Below are 19052 nucleotides of genomic sequence, written 5' to 3'. Positions count from 1 at the left end.
GTATGCAGGCCTCCCATGTTCTCGGCACCTGCTCTTCGGTGCAGTGCGTGAGCAGTGTGGTCACATCCTCCCAGTATTGTTGGAGGGCAGGACAGAGCCAGAGCATGTGGAGGAGGTCTGCTCCTAGTAATGAGCAGCGGCTGCAAGCAGTATCAGTGACTGAAAAATATCTGTTGATCTTGTCCGGGGTGAGGTATGCGCGGTGTAGTATGTATAGCTGTATAATTTTGAAGCGAGGGTTACGGGGGATGTTCACTGGGCCTGCCAGGATCATATCCCACTCCTTGTCCGTCCATCCCCTACCCCTGTCCGTCGCCCATTTCTCTCTCAATTGCACGGTGGTGGGATGGGTATGGAGGAGTAGTGCTTGTGCTAACCAATGAATTACGTGCGTGCCGTTGCACATGACATGCAGATATTGTATGAAGTGATGTGTGGGCAACTCGACAGACATATCCCCCCAGGCGGCAGTCAGCGTATGGATGAGAGATGCATGTAAGAGGAATTGTCCAGCCGGGAGAGATGTCTCGTCAATTAGAGTGACGAAGGGGAGGAGGGCGCCGTCAGAGTACAGATCACCCAGGGTTTCCACCCCCGCAGCGGTCCAATTGTCCAGTTGGATAGCCGTTAAGGCCCCCGTCGTAGTTGGGGTGCCCACTATTGGGAGTATCGGAGCATATGGTACTGTCGCTCGGGTCAGCCGCAAACAGCGGAGGAAGCATTTTCGCGCCACTGCGAGTAGTAGTTGTGGCGGACGGGGGGTTCGGGTCAGTGGATGAAACAATACATGGACCTGCAACTGGGACCAGATAGCGGTGTCCGTGGCCGTGTCCCCCAGGTTATTGCCACCTAGCCATCCCGACACCCACTGCATTTGCGCCGCTAGATAGTATAACTCCATGTTGGGAACAGCTAGCCCTCCCGCTTCAGTAGGCATATAAAGTTTTGTTAACGCAACCCGTGGCCGGCCCTTATTCCAAATTAGGTCACGAAGTAGGACCTCGAGATCTCGAAACACCCGGGTAGGGACATAAGTCGGTATGTTTGCAAAGTAGTACAGTAGCCGCGGCAGTACTATCATCTTCATTAGGGCTATGCGGCCAGGAACGTTCAGCGTCAGCGTCTTCCAGAACCCAATCTGCGAACGGGTAGACGCGATCGCTCGCATCAGGTTCCCATCCAAAATATCCGCAGGGTCACGGTAGATGTGGATCCCAAGGTATCTGAACGTCGTGGGATACCACCGTAATCTCTCACCCCCGATGTGTATCTCACTCTCGGAAACATTCGGGTCAAAGGAGTAGGCCCCTGATTTGGTCCAATTCACCTTAAGGCCCGACATGTCCTCAAAGGTCCTGAATATGTCAGTCAGGGACACCGGAACGTCACTCAGGTCTTTGACATATAAAAGGAGATCATCAGCGTACAATGACACCACATGAAGTCCATCCGCCATCGGTATTCCCCACTCCGCCCCCTGAGACCTTAGCATCGCAGCCAGGGGCTCCACGGCTAGGGAGAACAGCAAGGGTGATAGGGGGCAGCCCTGTCTGGTGCCTCTCTGCACATAGACCGGGTCAGAAAGCAGCGCCCCAGTACGAACGCGAACTATGGGTCTTCGGTACAAGAGCCCAACCATGGCCTGATAGTCGTCCCCCAGCTCAAATTTGTCCATGACCGCTCGCAGGTAAGGCCATTCCACCGAGTCAAACGCCTTCTCCAGGTCTAGTACCAGGCACCCGGCGCGCGGCCACTGTCGTGTGGCGTATCTTTGTATGCGGAACAGGCGGCGGATGTTGTGTGACGTGTGTCGTGTAGGCACAAACCCGTTCTGGTCGTGATGCACCAGCGCAGGAACTAGAGGGGCTAACCTGCGAGCCAGCGCGGAGGCGAGGATTTTATAGTCTGTGTTGAGGAGTGCCAAAGGTCGGTAGGACCCCATCTGTTCGCTATCCCTGTCGGGTTTGAGCAGTGATATAAGGGTGGCTTCATTAAGCGTCGGGGGCAGGGAGAAGTCATCCGTTGCCGCAGCATACATCTTCACCAGGTGGGGAATAAGGATGTCCGAGGCGGCTTTATAGAATTCAGCTGGCAAGCCATCCGGTCCCGGAGGCTTGCCGTTTGAGAGGTTAAAGATGGTATCGCGGAGCTCCTCGGAGTCCAGCGGTGCTCCGAGTTCATCCTGTTGCCCAGATGTTAGGGTGGGCAGCTGCACAGTAGAGAGATATTCAGTTATGGCAGCCTGCGAGACACGCAGTCGGGAAAGATACATCCTCGAGTAGTGGGCTGTGAATGCCTCGTGGATTTGACGTTGGGAGTAGAGTAGACTACCATCGTCCGCCTGTATAGCTGAGATGGGAGCCGAGCGATCTTCCCGTGCAATCAGCCAGGTTAGCAGTTTGCCAGGTCTATCACCTTGCCTATGGATTCGGGCGGAGTGTGCCGCAAAATTGATGTTACGTAAACGGTCTAGTAGTCGTCATTGTCTGTCTTGGCCTCTGTCAGCCGAGTGCTCGCATTTCCCCCCACAGCCTGTTCGAGGGCTAGTAGTTCGGCCTCTAGTCGCGTCAGGTCGTCTTCAAGCTGTCGCCGTATGTGTCCCTGTGTTCCCAAGCAGTGCCCTCTGACCACCACCTTGAAGGCATCCCATTCAGTCTGGGGAGAGGACGCCGTGCCAGCGTTGGACTCAAAGTATTGAGCCGTCTGTGTGAGAAGGGAGTCGCGGAAGGTCGCGTCTAGCAAGAGGTCCGGTTGGAGGCGCCAAGTGGGAATAGGTGGGTGTGGATTGTCCCAGGCAGCGGCCAGTGTGTGGGGGTTATGGTCTGAGTGTGTGCGGCCCATATATTGCGTGTCCTTTACTAGCGGGAGAAGATCAGTGGAGACCATGTATCTATTCAAGCGTACATGTAGCGCATGCGCACCTGACCAGTAGGAGTATGTGCGTGTTGTGGGGTTGCGTGCCCTCCATGCATCCTGGAGATCCCCATTGTAAGGCCCAGTTGATGAGGGCTTTCGTGGTATTGTGCGTCTGGGCAGCGGCCGGGGGTGCGGTAGATCTGTCTAAGTTCGCATCCAACACGCAGTTGTAGTCACCCTCAAGGATCCACGGGATGCCATGCCAGGTCGCCAGTGTCGTGGAGAGGCTATCTAAGAAGCTGCCCTGGTCGGTGTTCGGGGAGTATAAAGAGGCAAGTACCACAGGGCGTCCATCGAGTCTGTCTCGGGCTATCACATATCTACCCTCTGTGTCAGTCTGTGTCTATGGCCGCCCACGGGGTGCCCGGCCGGATCCATATAAGTGTCCCTCGAGCATAGGAGGAGTACTCCGTGGCGTAAAGTTGTCCGCGCCACCTACGGCGCAGTGCATGTACCTCAGTTTTATTTAAATGTGTTTCCTGTAGTAATGCTACATGAAATTTGTGGCGTTTCAAGTAAGAATAAATTTGGTATCGCCTCGACGGTGTGTGCATACCTCGCACATTCCATGTGCACATTCTGATCTCAGCCATACTCACTGTTGTGGTAGGGAATATCCGCCTCACCCACCACCCACCTCCCAGACGAGAGCCTCCACAAGGCCCCCGGTCCTCCCCTCCCACTCAAATCAGACACAGGCAATTGCGTATAAGGAAAGGGTGAAGGTAAGGTTCCGAGAATGAGGGTGAAAAGAAGAACAAAATGTCCAAACATTGCAAAACAGTAATAGATACCAAAAGGTCGGCCACGCAACATGTCGCCGTCCAAACGCACCAAAGAGGCAAAAGAACAATAGTCAAGTCTAGGGGGTAAACGTGTGCTAGTTACAGTTCTGGCAGTTCACGTATTCAAGGAAGGAGCGGGGATCATTGGCCTTCCCCTGGGCCATAAGCTGCATATGCCTTATGGTCAATGTTAGTGCCCAGGAAGGCAGCGCCGGTGCTTGTTATGGGGTTGCCCATTTGCCTAAGCGTGCAGTGGGGATACAGGTATGTCATCTCCCCCAGGTCTCTGGTGCGGGAAGGTCCCCAGGCTATACGGGCAATTGGTGCGGAGGAGAGAATGGATAGCGCTGCAGCATGTTACCATTTCTCATCCACCCCTACAGTGGCTATAAGGCTGGACAGGTACTCACTGCGTCAAGGTCACTCCCCGCGTCCCCAGGGCGGTGGTAGACATCTCGGGCAGCGGCCCGTAGGTTCGGTTTTGCAGCAGCTACCCGGACCATGGTTCCGTCCCCGCCGCCCCGGCAGGGTCCGGTAGGGTAACTTGTGTGCGGCTTCAATGGAGCATGTCCGCCGTTTGAGGCGTGATATCTGGTAGATCCACGGACAACTGGGAGTCCGGTATCCCATAGATGGCTTCATCATCGCTGGGATCCACCCGCGGGCTGGGAACCTGAACGACAACTGAGGGCGGTGAGTTGCTCAATTGGGAGACCCTTCGGAGTGCATCGCGTTGTTCCTGGATCATTTGGTCCGGCGGTGGGGAGTGTCGCGTCAGTTCCTCCGGGCGTCCGGCTCTTTGGTCCCTGTTCCTGCGGCGACGGCGCGGTCCGCGTGGTCGTGGTCTCGTCTCATAGCTCTGTGCCTGCCTGGGTGTTGAGTCCGTGCCGCTATCAAGCCAGTCGCTGACTTCTTCAGGAGTATTAAAGAAGTAGATCTTGTCTCGCGCCACCACTCTCAGTTTAGCCGGGAAGAGTAGGGAATACTTGAGGCCCTCGGTGCGGAGACGACGTTTTACGTCCAAGAAGTTGTGTCTTTGACGTTGCACTTGAATGGTGTAGTCCGGGAAAAACATCACTGTGGTATTGTCAATGCGAATTTCCCCGAGTCTTCTAGTTTCTCTTAGGATCGCGTCTCTGTCCCGATAGTTCAGTACCTTGAAGAGTAGTGGCCTCGGATTAGAGCCCGTGGTGTAAGGTCTCGTGGGTACTCGATGTGCGCGTTCCACTACAAAATGGGGCGACAGCGTGCCTTCAGGTAGCAGATCTCTCAGCCAGTCCTCAACTCGTTGGGTAGGACGAGGGCCTTCCCATTTTTCCGGGACCCCCACGAGTCTGATGTTGTTGCGTCTCGCCCTCCCTTCGGCGTCCACAGCGCGATCCTCAAGGAACTCCACTCTGTTCAGAAGGTCCTGTACCTGTTTATCTGTTTGTGGGACTTTGGGTCAGAGTTCCGTCACCGTTCCCTCCAGTGTTTTAGTTCGATCAGACAGCTTCTTGTGGTCGTCTCGTAGGTGGGTGAGGTCTATGGCGACGCTATCTATTTTGGACTCCAAGGATGTTCTGGTCAGTTGGAGCGATTGTTCCATGCGTTCCATGGCGGCTAATACGCTGTCCAACCTCGCGGTCACTTGATCAGTATCCATCTTGCGCAGTGATTTATCCGTTTTTTCCGTCGACGGGGCTCCTCCAGTCCCAGTGCGAGTTCTCACCCCTCCGGACATGTGCAAGACTGCCCGGCCAGCAGTGCAGTTCGAGTATCCGGATATTGGCGAGCGATTCTAGCGGTGCCCACGGCCCGCGGCGTGTGTCCGCTTGCGTCGGCGTATTGCCGGCTGATCCGTAGGCCTCTCACGCATCCTCCGTGGTAGCCTGCGGGACAGGGCTGCGCAGCAGCATGGCGGGGCAAGCGTCCACCAACAGCACCGAATGGTTTCGCACACTCTGCAGGCAGCCGATGTTGTGATAGCGAAATGTCTCGTGTGTTTGGGATCTGCAGAGGTCTCCGGGCGGTCAGGGCAGGCCGATCTTCACTGCTTGGTTGTCGGAGGGTCCAGGAAGGCGGGACGGCAATTCCAACGTGTCTTCATATGACGCGGGGTAGCCAGGCCCCTGCGATGGTGAGTCTCCGTGCCGTGATGCTTCTTAATGCGAGCGTGGCCTGTCTCTGTCCGCTAGGCCCAAAGCCCCCGCGTTGCGCCACTTGCCTCTCCGCTTCCGTGAACTCTGCAGTTGTGTCGTGCAGTGTCCCTACTAGCGGGGTGAGGCACTCGATGGGCTGGAGGCCACGGTCGGGTCCCAGCGCCGCCGACCCACGGGCTATGGTAGGCGCTTCAGGGCCGTAGCCATGCCTGCCCCTCCCTGTATCTCCACTCTAGCGTTGGAGGGGAGCCTCTTCCTGCGACCACGGCTGCCTCACAAAGTCTAGGGCGTAGGATCCTTGCTCCTTGGTCACACCTGTGCAACGCCGCTAGTGCCCCAGGGGTCTGCCGTATCTGGGCGTAGGAGCCGAGTCACGATCAGTGGCGCCCGCGGCCCGGGCCGCCGCCGGTGGTATGGCCGAGTCACGCTGGTCAGGCTTCTGCTCTTTCCCGGCTCAGGTCCTCAACAGTCTCCGGTGACAGGGAGGGGGCAGGATCGGAGCGGCAACACAGCCCCCAGGTCTCGGGCTCCGGGAGTGGGGAGGTCGCGTAGGTCCAGTCTTGCGTTTCACAGTGGGGCCTGTATGGCAGGCCCAAGCCGCGGTCTGTCGTGTTCTCGTTTGCCACCTGGGTGACGGCTAGCCCCGCCTGCAGCTCACCGGAGAGCCCGGGGCTGGTGCTATCGGGCCCCAAAATCGAAAGTCAGCCAGTATGCCGAGAATGGCATCGGGATGGTCCGCCTGAAATCTCAGGCGGTTACAGGGATAATTGGCGGAGAATCGGCCCGGGGAAGGGGAGCTCGGCATGGAGCTCTACCCGGCTGCGACCTCCGCCATTGCGTGCCAAGCCACGCCCCCGTCAGATATACTTACTGATTAGTGATTTTCGTAAAGTTTTATGTTTTAATCTGTATTCTCCGTTTTATGTATTGTTGGTGTGTTTTACTTGCAACCTTGGAGATAAATTTCCTGGCATTGTTGCGATTTATGAATAAAGTCTACATTCCATTGTTGTTGCCAGGAATCAATCTAATCTCTCATATCTCCTTTAATGGCTTAAGTAGCAGCCCAACTACTGTTGTTTTTTGTCGTATAACCTAAGAAAAATTTACCAATTGACACGCTGTGGATTCTTGTAACATGCATATAGTACAAAGTGTTTGCAGAAATATATTTTGCTTAGCGATCACCTTCTGGTATTGCAGGAGAATTAAGGAGCAGTGATCCCCCTCTGTGTGCTTTGATTACTAACCTAGTTTGTGTAGCTGTGACCTCAGAGACGACTTCTTCATAGTCCTACTAACTATAGTAATAATGGTACGCGTGTGTACTCTTGTTGGTTTGCATTTTGCTTTTTTGACTGTTAACATATATTTATTTAATTTGTTGTGCTCTTTATAATTCTAGCTGTTCTAAGAGTGGCAGGTTCACTACAGAAGAGCACAGAGGTCATGAAGGCAATGCAAAACCTGGTAAAAATCCCAGAAATCCAAGCTACCATGAGGGAATTATCTAAGGAAATGATGAAGGTGAGTAAGAAGTGAGCCTTCCATTCTTCCAGAGCATTACATTTATTTCTCTTTAAACTGTTGTGCCCTCTTGGGGAAGAAGTGAAAAGCGTACCTGAACAGTCTCAGAAAATCGTTACCATAGTAATATTCGTCAGCTTTGTTTAAGGCTCCTGTGGACTGTCAAGTTATAGCTTCTTTGTGTACTGTTTGTTCTAAAAAGTGTAATTTTTTTTAACGGATTTTTATATAGCGCAAACTTTACCCGAAGGTATCAGGTATCAGAACGCTTTCCATAGCACCAGTTGCGTTACATGAGGACACGTATTTTTGTTAGGCACAAGGAGATAAAGTGATTTGCCCAGAATCACAGTGTCATTGCCGAGACTCGAACCCAGTTCACCAGATTCGAAGTTGACCGCCCTAGCCATAGGCCAACTCTTTTCCCCAATATTTGACTCCACCTACCACTTTATATGTATGTCAAATTCAGTCTTCAAATGCACTACTTTTATCAATTTTCGTCGCTAGCTTGTGGTTCTGATGATGAGTATCACCTTCATAGAGGAGAGATAAGGGACTTGCACATTATTTCAGATCATGGTCCTCGTCATTGTAACATTTTAATGACCACAGACTAATTCCAGGCCACCTGGCTTTTGATTAAAGTTTACATAGCTGACTGTGTGTGGCTCTGGTAGCCCAGCTATTGTTGCGCTGGTTACGTTGTACTAATAGCTTCCCGATAGGAATTGCGTGTCCACGCTACCTTGTTAAATATACTGAAAGAAATATGGCACTCAATCTTGTAAAACTTTCCGTCTTTAATGTCCATCCTTTGCATTCATTCTCTTGGTATTCATGCTCTAGCACTGTCTCAAAACTATGTTTTTGTATGCCCTCTTTTTTCTGGACGTGGAGGATGTCCTGGCTACAGGCTTGGAGTCCAGAGTGCTCCTTAAACAGCAAAGAGATTAAAATTGCCATTGGAGCTGGGTCACTTGCCCTTATAGGGGCTCCACATTTTATGTGCCATTCAGCTCCCCTCACTGCAGACCTTCTATATCACTCCTTTTGATTAAATATGTATTTTAACCATGAACAGTCCTGAGATTTGTTTCTCTTTGGGTTATCATATGATAGTTTCTTCACTTCTATGTTTGACTTCCACCCCTGCTTCTTACTAACATAATGAGATGAGATCTGAATAGAGTGAATCCCTGTTATTTTATGCTGAGCAGCATTGTCTGCATTGCCTACAACCCAAGCACTCTCTGGCTCCATTGCTCATTCTTTGACATCCTCTTTTCAGTCTCTCAAGAAGAGGCTTCTCTGCTGTCCCTCTCTCTTCAGATTTGGAGCCTCATAAAATCCTCAGGAGTTTGTTCTACAGAAACAGGGAGCCTTCCGCTCACCTGTGCATTACTCTTTTGCCCACAAGATACTAAAAAGTTTAATCTTGCCATATTGCTCCAAGGAGCCCACTGGGCCAAAATGTTCCAGACCCCATTCCAAAGTGCTTTTGGCATCTAACTGTCCTGAAGCTTGCTCTGAAATGACATCTATATATAGTCTCACTGGGATTCACCTGAAGTAACCCTTCTGAGGTTTTCGAATGGCCCTCTCATGCATGTTCTCACTCTCTGATTTACTGGAGCAATGGGAGGCCCACTCGAATTGGTGCTCATACTAAGTTTGAGGAGTCACAGCCTCAGTACTGTCTTGTGCTATTCAAACCCAAGCAGTTAAGTGAGGATCCGCGATCAGATTTACAACCTCGTTAGCATAACTACTGCTGTAAGTACAAGACCTAGAAACCTGTGTTTCAGATAACCAGGTTCTACAGCATGCGGCACGTACACTTTATGAATGGGAGCTAAACAACCCTGCAATAGGGATCTTCCAACCAAAGACCCCATATGGGCACTTTTTTTGTGAACTAGATGACTATGAGTTCACGCTGCCTCGGGTACATGTTACGGAGAGTGCCAACACCTCAGTCTTTCCTTACCCCCCTATACTTTCAGTTATCTATACACATGCTTCATAATTCTAATGACTCTCTACTGATGTAATTCATTTTGGAGTTGATCTGTTACATATGGTGAATGAACCTCCCACTTTTGCTCCCAACATGGAACAATCTGTGAAGGGAGCTAGTTTGCCGTCCTTGCCCTCTATTAATGAGATCATCAATCTGGATTCCAAAGAGCTAGTTTATGATTACTTTAGCATATTGAAAATTGTGATGTTCCAAGCAGTCGGGAGAAATGTAGGAAATCCACCTTTTCTGCGTGGTCGTACAGTATTTTGCTCCCTTAGCTGTACCCCATGTGTTTGCTGGAGTTAGACCTCTGTGCACATTAACCCTGCTAACCAGTGGTAACGTGCCTGTCCCCCCTTTTAAGCAGTCTAATTGGCATATTCCTAACTGATATTTTTAACATACCTAATATATAGTACAAAATATACCGCCTACCTGCAAGTTCAATTTCTGATAGAGACTTCTAACTGCAGATTCCTCCCCTTCTAAATTTTTTCAGGTGCCTGACTCAATCTGGAAACTTTTGTAGTAATTGCCTCTCAGGTCGACAGGTGTTGTCCTGCGGCTCTGGATCAGGCCCATCCCATCAGATATGGCGTTGGGCAACTATACGTGCCCCACCTCCATGCACTGATTTATTTATTTATAACGTTTTATATAGCGCTAGCTTAACCCGTAGGTATCGGAGCGCTTTACATACACACAGTAAACAGCAGAAAGACATTACATTACATAGTAGACCGGCAGTAAGGAATCAAACCAAAGAAAAAAATACAGCATGGGGAATAAATATGCAGTGCAGGGGAGGGGGAGAGAGCAATAAAAAAGAAACAGGTGAGAATGACATAGTCCGGTCACCCACTGTCCTTGAATGTCCAGGGAGAGAGGAGACAACTCGGGTATAGTAGTCTAGGTAAGTTGACATTGGTCCTGAAAGTATTTGTTTAGGAGATGGAGTTTCAGGTCCCTTTTGAAACAGGAGAAGGAGGGGTTGCATCTGATGACTCCAGGGAGAGCGTTCCATATCCTGGGAGCGTTGCCAGAAAACGATCGGTATTGGGTGTTTTTTTTTTTTCCATTTTCGGAGGAATAAGAAGGAGAGAGTTGGAGCTTCTCAGCGTTCTGGATTGACCTGCTCTTATCAGTTTGTTATTTAGGTAGTTGGGGAGGGAGACTGAAGTGTTTTGTGTGTGATGCCGGCCAGTTTACAGATACATCTCCCTTTCCATGGGAAGCCAATTAAGGCAGTTGAGAGCTGGAGTGATGTGTTCAAATCTTTTAACTCCAGATACGAGTCGAGCGGACATATTCAGCACTGCCCTTAGAGGGGCTAGGTGAGCTTTTGGAGTCCCTGTAAGGATGGCGTTCCCGTAGTCGATTTTAGAGAGAACTAGGTATTGGAATACTGTCTTGAGGTCATCGTGGGGTAGAAAAGGTTTCAGTTTCTTGAGGTGTTTTAGAGAGAAAATAGCACTTTTTGCAGAGTTTTTGATGTGGGCCTCCATTGATAAGTTCTTGTCAAGGGTGATGCCAAGAGACTTAACTGAGTCGGATAGGGTAAGGGGGCAGTTTAGGGCAATCAGATTCTTGAGCCATTCTTGGATTGGGCCATGGTTACTTTTTGGAGAGAATAGGATTAGTTCAGTTTTGTCTGGGTTGAGCTTTAAGCGGTTAACATAGAACCAAGATTGGATCTCGGTTAGGGTGGTATTGAGGAGTTTGATGTCGCTGGGGGACTTGATCCTGAAATAGATTTGGGTGTCGTCCACGTAAAGGTGGTAATTCACTCCAGCTTTTTTCAATATGATTGTGAGGGGCTCCATGAAGAGATTGAAGAGGATCGAGCATTGCGGGACCCCAAGTGTGACTTTAGTAGGCTTTGAGAGACAGGAATTAATTTTAATTTGTTGCGAGCGGTGTTGAAGGAAGGAGGTGAACCATTTGAGTACTGTGCCATTGATGCCGGAACGTTTCGACAGGGTCTCCAGAAGGGCTGGATGGTTTACTGTGTTGAATGCCGCAGATAGGTCAATAAGGATGAGTAGGCAGGTATCGCCTTCGTCTAGTGCCTTGTGATTGTCGTCGGAGACATTGAGCATAGCAGTTTCCGTGCAGTTCCTTTCTTTCTGCACAGATCTATAGCTTCTGGAATCGTGTCACACTTCAACAGTTCCCTCAAAAGTTTCTTAGGTGTGTAGAATATGTCACCTCCCAAAACTAAAACTACAGGTTTTAAGCCATGTTGTGACTGTAATTGGCAAATATCGGTTACGGGCGCCCTCGACCTATGCCATCTGTTGAGGTTCGGAATATAATTCTTCCCATATTTCAATGACTATCTGAAAAAGACACATTGGTGATAGATTCCTTACCTTAGAATATCCCCAGGCGTCAGACTGGATCCGGAAATGTTTTACGTAGCAGTGCCCATGCGCTTCGGTAGGCGTTGTCCGCGGCTCCGCGTCTGTCGTCGGCGTCGTGGGCGCCGTGATGACGTCGTCGGAGTACTTAGATGGCGCCTCCGCGTGCTGACGTCAGTTCTTCTTTTTTTTCCGCGCCAGCAAGCGCTGATCCGGAAAAAGTGGTACCCGTAGTCGATTTTTGACTACACTTTTTCGATCATTTTTGATCTACTTCGAAGTCTGTACGACTCCGACGGTGCCGGTAGGGATTCCCGGGTTCAAACCCTGTGCCGACAGCGATCGACTGATGTCGATTACCGACCCCCATCTCCGATGTCTTCATTGCCTGGGCCTCGACCACGACGACAAGGCCTGCTCCGACTGTCGAGCCCTGACGTCTAAGGCTAGGCGGGAGCGGTCCCGCAAGCGACTCTAGCTCCGGCAGTCGGCCCCGCGCCGCTCGCGGTCCCGGTCCACGAGGAGGAGGTAAGCACAAGAAGTCGAAGAGACGTCTTCGATCTTCTGAACCCCCCCCACCCTCCTCCGACGCTCACGCGATGCGGCCGGGGGTTCGGGCGACACCGCCCACGTGGCTCCGCCGAAGCCGCAGGCGTCGCGGCCTGCTCCATACCCGCCGGTCCCTGGGCAGTACGTGACGCCGGGGGCGATTGATGACTTCCTCATGGCCATGAGGTCGCTTGCTCCTCCGTCGGGTTCCGTGGTGCCTTTGGGCCAAGCGGTCCCAACTGGGTCCCCACGTGGGGTGGGTGCTTCGGCCCCGGAGCCGTCGGGTGCTCCGGCCCCGATGCCGCAGGGCCCCACTGGATCTGATTCCTGATCCGGGTCGCCGCTGGTCGAACTCGCCGGCCCCAAGGGGGTCGCCCCCGGCGCCGTCCCAGGACGACGCCGTCCCTGGTCCTAACCTCGGTTCTGGTCCAGCGTCGGAGCGGCGCCGCTCTCGACGCCGATGGGAGATTTTTATTCCGATGACCCGGCCCCATCCTTTGAACCAGAGTACCAGGCGATGGGTGACGAGGGGGACTGGGAGGGGTCTGAGGACCCTCTGGCACGTGAGTGTCAGTATTCTACGTACTGGACAGGAGAGCTTGGGGATGCCAGTGGTCTGGACACTTCGCCCGACACTGGTTTTGTCTCCCCTCCTAGCGTGGCTACGGAGGAGGGAGCTGCCTACAGCGTGGTGCTGATGAGGGCGGCCAAGGCCTTGGGCCTTGAGCTCCCCGTCGTGGCCGTGAGGACTAACCTCCTCACTGAGGTCCTTAAACCGCAGGCAAGCTCGGCCGAGCCTCTGCTGCCGTTTAATGAGGCCCTATCAGACGTTCTTCTGGGCACTTGGTCCAAGCCCGCCACAGGTCAGCCTGTGGATAGGAACGTGGCCAGACGCCACCGCCCGGCTCCGGGCGACCCTTGATTTCTGTCTACCAACCCCACTCCGAGAGCCTGGTCATCCAGGCCTCTAATTCCCAGACCGCATTCCCGTCAGCTCCCCCGACCGGGAATCCAAGAGGTACGAGCAATACGGAAAGAAAGTATTCTCCTCCCTGAGTTTAAGATTGCGGTCAGTCCATACCGCATGCCTCTTGGGACGCTACACCCACTATCTGTGGGATACGGTCGCACACGTGCTGCCAGAATGCCCGGTGGAGGTCCGGGCTAAACTCGGCTAAGCCCTTGTGGAAGGTCGGGATGCGGCGCGTTATTCCATCCGGTGTGGGCTGGACACTACTAACTCACTAGGCAGAGCGATGGCAACGACAGTGGCGATTCGTCGCCACGCCTGGTTGAGGTCTGCCAACTTCTCGGCTGATGTCCAGAACACACTTATGAACATGCTGTTCGATGGCCGTCGCCTCTTTGGCGACAAGGCAGACCATGCGCTTGAGCGCATTAAGGACTCCAGGGCTACGGCCAAGTCCTTGGTCCTCTCGGCCCCACGCCAGCAAACAGCTGCCTTTCGCTCCTTTCGTGGCCAAGGAAGGGGCGCCCCCACACGTTCTGCCAGCCACGGCCGCAGACTACCATCCAGCGCGGTGGCGGACATGGAAACTGCCGTGGCGGCGGTCGGGGACAACGGCGAGGCCAGTCCACACCTACCCCTGTAGCATCCGCCTCAAAACCCTCCTAGTCCGTGCTTTCCGGCCCATGTGATGCCAGTGGGTGGCAGGGTTCGCCATCACCACCACCACTGGCACACTGTCACTTCGGACAGGTGGGTGCTACAAATCGTCCGAAGGGGCTACTCCCTCCCCTTCGAGGCGTCCCCTCCAGCCATGCCACCGCAGTACCACCGCGTGTCGGGGGATCACTTGAGACTTCTACAAGAGGAAGTTACGGCCCTCTTGGCCAAAGGGGCCATCGAGCGCGTTTCTGGACCAGAAGTAGGGTGTGGTTGTTACTTCCACTACTTTCTGGTACCCAATAAGGGCAAAGGGGGCCACACCCTATCTTGGACCTACGGAACGTCAACGGCTTCCTCCGGAAGGAGAAGTTCAAGATGCTGACATTGGCTCAGGTCTTAGCTGCCCTGGGCCATGGAGACTGGATGGTAGCGTTGGACTTGCAGGACGCTTATTTTCACATCCCCGTCCTGCCGGCCCACCGGCGTTACCTGCGGTTTACGGTAGGCCACGAGCACTTTCAGTTTACCGTGCTCCCCTTCGGCCTTACCAGCGCCCCACGGGTGTTCACGAAAGTGATGGCGGTGGTCGCAGCTCATCTACGCCGGTTAGGGGTTTCAGTCTTCCCCTTCCTCGACGACTGGTTGTTGAAGGCGGGCTCGCCCCAGACAGTCGTCATCATCAATGTGCCGAAGTCACACCTGTGTCCCTCTCAGAAGCGCCTCTTCATCGGAGCGGTTCTAGACTCGGCTCAGTTTCGGGTTTATCCTCCCGAACAGCGGGTTCGGGATATTCAGGCTCTGATTCCGATCTTTCAGCCTTTATCCCGAGTCTCGGTCAGGTTGACGCTGCGGCTTCTGGGGCTGATGGCCTCCTGCATCCTTCTGGTGCATCACGCCCGGTGGCGGATGCGGGCTCTGCAGTGGGACCTGAAGTTGCGGTGGGCCCAGCATCAGAGCAACTTGTCCGACCATGTCTTGATCTCGGAGGGCACTGCAAGACAGTTGCAGTGGTGGCTCACGGACCGCGATTGGGTCAGCGGCAGATCCCTCTCCCTACCCCAACCGGAGCACGTAGTTGTGACGGACACGTCCCCCCAGGGCTGGGGGGGCCACAAGGGAGAGGCGGAGATCAGAGGCCTCTGGTTTCCGGCGGAGTCCCAGCTCCATATCAACCTTCTGGAGCTGCGGGCGATCCGACTTGCACTGAAGGCATTCCTCCCCTCTGTCCGGGGGAGTTTAGTGCAGGTGTTCACGGACAACACCACCGCCATCTGGTACTGCAACAAACAGGGCGGGGTGGGGGTCGTGGACCCTATGCCAGGAGGCTCTGCGCCTCTGGCAGTGGCTGGAACATCAGGGCGTGACCCTGGTGGTTCAACACCTGGCAGGTTCTCTGAACGCCAGGGCGGACGAACTCAGCCGTCGGTGCATGATGGATAATGAATGGCGTCTGAACTCGGACGTGGCGCAAGGCCTCTTTCAGCAGTGGGGAGAGCCTTGGTTAGATCTATTCGCCACAGAAGAGAACGCGCAATGTAATCAGTTCTGCGCGTTGGAATTTCCAAGGCGGCACTCGCTCGGAGACGCTTTTCGTCGCGAGTGGAGTTGCGGTCTATTGTACGCCTTTCCGCCTATACCACTTCTGCCCAGAGTGCTGAAGAAGATCAGGCGTGCCCGGGCCCAGGTTATCCTTGTGGCTCCGGACTGGGCACGAAGGTACTGGTATCCAGAGCTACTCAGTATGTCAGTCGATCCCCGATTCGTCTGCCTCTTCAGGAGGACCTTCTGTCGCAGCAGCAGGGGACGGTCCTCCCCCCGAACCTGTCCAGTCTCCACCTCCATGCTTTGAGATTGATCGGCGATAGTTGAGGCCATTTGACTTGCCTCCTGAAGTTTGTAATGTAATTCTGGCAGCCAGGCGTCCCTCCACAAAGTCGGTATACGCCTGCAGGTGGAACAGATTTGTGGCATGGTGCACAGCAAAGGCTGTGGATCCACTCTCTGCCCCCCTTTCTGAGGTTCTCCTCTTCCTTCTTTCTCTTGCCTAGCAGGGCTCTGCTCTGGGCACTATAAGGGGCTACCTTTCTGCCCTTTCCGCCTTCTTAAGGCTACCTGATCAGCCTTCTTTGTTCAAGTCCCTGATTGTTAACAAATTCTTAAAGGGCATCACTCATATGTTCCCTCCTGTTCCTTTCGTGATGCCCCAGTGGGACTTGAATCTGGTATTGACTTACCTGATGTGCGCTCCCTTTGAGCCACTTCATAACTGTCCTCTTCGTCTTCTTACTCTGAATACTGCTTTCCTGGTTGCCATCACCTCTGCCAGGAGAGTGAGTGAGCTCCAGGCCCTTTCCTCTAAACCTCCTTTCCTTTCTGTCCATCCGGACAAGGTTGTGTTGCGGACAAGACCCTCTTTCCTGCCCAAGGTAGTCACAGCCTTCCACATCGGGCATTCCATCACCTTGCCCACCTTCTTTCTGCCTCCACATAACTCTAAAGAGGAAGAGCGGCTCCATCGTCTGGACCCAAAACGTGCACTGTCATTCTATCTAGACCGCACATGCCAGTTCCGGGTGGATGACCAACTCTTTGTTGGTTACGTGGGCGCTAAGAAGGGGCGGGCGGTGCACAAACAGACCATCTCTCGGTGGGTTGTGTTGTGCATCATGGCATGCTACTCTTTGGCTTAAAAGGAGCCTCCTGTTGGGCTGAGGGCCCATTCCACTCGGGCCACGGTGGCTACTACTGCCCTGGGTCGGGGAGTCCCCTTGCAGGACATATGTCAGGCAGCTACGTGGGCCTCGCTGCACACGTTTGCAAGACACTACTGCCTGGACAGCCAAGTCCGGAGGAATGGCTTCTTTGGCCGTTCTGTCCTCCAGGACTTTCTGGTGTGATTATTGGTTTGCAGACCCACCACCGGGGCTGGTATTGCTGGGGTATCTATTCTAAGGTAAGGAATGTACTACTTGTGTAACAATATATCTGTAAGAGACATTAGTTAGTGATAGATTCCTTACCGACCCACCCATCCTCCCCGTTCTGCGAACCGATATCTAGGGTTAAGGTCATCCCCTTTCAGGGCCCTAGTTTCATGGCACCAATGTTGGTTTTTAGCATGGCTCTGCGTTTCTGGCGCGGAAAAGCTGTGTATAAGAACTGACGTCAGCACGCGGAGGCGGCGTCTAAGTACTCCGACGTCATCACGGCGCCCACGACACCGACGACGGACGCGGAGCCGCTGACGACGCCTACCGACGCGCATGGGTACTGCTACGCAAAAAAATTCCGGATCCAGTCTGACGCCTGGGGATATTCTAAGGTAAGGAATCTATCACTAACTAATGTCTCTTACAGATATATCGTTACACAAGTAGTAACTTGTGCGTCGGGTGAAAGCGGGCTCGCTCACAGTTGTAAGCCACCTCCAGACAACAGCTAACCTGTTGACACCTTTCGGATTTTCCATCAACCTACTGAAGTTGCACCCGACTCCTTCAAAATAGCTCTGTTTTAATGAAGCCATAATGGATACATCGCTTTTCCGAGCCATCCCTCTGTCTCACCTACTCCAGGACATTCTGGCTATGTTCCCAATGTTTCAACCTGTAGCCTGTATCTCAGTGAGGTTGGCTCTGAGGCTTCTTGGCCTCCTGTATCTTGCTTATGGACCACACCAGTTGGCACATGCAGGTTCTGCAGTGGGATATGAAGGCTCAGTGGGCTCAGCACGGATGCAATCTGTGAAATTCCAGCCAGGTGTCAAAGGAGACTGCAAAAGACCTCGCAGTCTCATCCGCCTTTGGACCGGTGGCAGACCTCTCTCCCCACCCCACCTAGAACTAACGATCATGACGAATGCACCGTTACTGGATCGTGGAGGTCATCTGAGAGAGGTGGATATCGGAGGACTCTTGTCTATGGTGGAAGCTCGGCGACGCATCAACATGTTGGAGTGCAGGCGATTCACTAGTCACTGAAGGCGCGCCTCTGTATCGTAAAGGGGGAACAGGTACAGGTGCTCATAGACCGCATTCCTTGTGGTACTGTAAGAACGTGCCTTCTTTTTGCATGGTTGCCCTCACCTTTTGCCACACTGCTGATGTACTTTGACTGAGTGTGCCCTGTGTTCCTGCCAAACCGGTACCCAGGGCCTATGTTCTTTCCCTAAACAACATTGAGACAAAACCCAATTGGCACTCTTTAGCCACATGTCAGTCCCTTATGAAAGGTACCACAGGTACCAAGGGCACTGTGGCCAGAAAAGGCCTCCAAGGGCTGCAGAACGTATTGTGCCACCCTTAGAGGCCCTGTACCTTTACACAAACACACTGCCATTGCAGGCTGCATCTTTTGATGCAGAACAAAGTAGAGAGTCGACATGGCACACATCCCTGTGTGCCATTCCTACAATCCACTTCCCTGGCATAGGTCAGCCACCCTTTTACCTGGGTGCACTATACCAGTGGTGAGGGTACAGGTGCATGAGCCCTGTACCCCCCACAGTGTCTAAACCAATTTTTAGATATTGTAAGTGCAGTAATGCCATTAAGAGTATATGGTGCAAGGAGGTTGTCTGTATGAACTCCACAGCACCATAATGGTATTACTGAAAATGATCAAACTACTCAGCACGTTAAAACTACACTGATGTCAGTGTGGGATTTAATGAAAAATGCACTCCGAGGGTATCTTAGAGATCCCCCCTGAAAAACGACCTAACTAGTGTCCTGCCTGAGTGGCTGCTCCCCAGCTGCCAACACCAGACATGTTTCTGGACCCCTGGGTTGAGAACCTGCTGCTCTCTGGGGTCTGAAACAAGGTGCCAAGCCTCCTCCCCCAGGATGGGCAGGTTCCACAAAGGGAAAACTTTAAAGGCTTGCCACCTTTGTGAGCTACCTCAGCCCTTTGCTGCTTCCAGCAACTGGCTCCCACCGGTTCTGATCCCCACTTTGGTTGGGAGAATCAGTGGGGAAACAAACTGAGGAAGGGAGGTGTGCCCACCTTTGCAAACCCCACCCCTCAGGTGGGGGAGGCGAGGTGAAGCACAACTCTCAGTCCCCGCCATCTTGCAGATGGTGGGACCCAGCCAACTAGAGAGAAGCAGATGCAGCCCTCCAA

At 53.0% G+C, this 19052-nt stretch overlaps 1 protein-coding gene across 1 annotated transcript in view; it reads left to right on the top strand.

Annotated features, from left to right (window-relative positions):
- CHMP3 (charged multivesicular body protein 3) overlaps positions 1 to 19052 on the top strand; it is a 133476-nt gene that overhangs the window by 72778 nt on the left and 41646 nt on the right. Inside the window, exon 4 of the mRNA XM_078678672.1 lies at positions 7248 to 7369. Coding sequence (XP_078534798.1) covers positions 7248 to 7369 — 122 coding nt within the window. The remainder of the gene's footprint in view (positions 1 to 7247; positions 7370 to 19052) is intronic.

This window comes from Lissotriton helveticus, chromosome 2_2 (genome assembly GCF_964261635.1).
Source record: "Lissotriton helveticus chromosome 2_2, aLisHel1.1, whole genome shotgun sequence".
Lineage (NCBI taxonomy): Eukaryota > Metazoa > Chordata > Amphibia > Caudata > Salamandridae > Lissotriton > Lissotriton helveticus.
The sequence above is the reverse complement of the archived record's forward strand: the minus strand, read 5'-3'. Positions and strand labels throughout refer to the sequence as shown.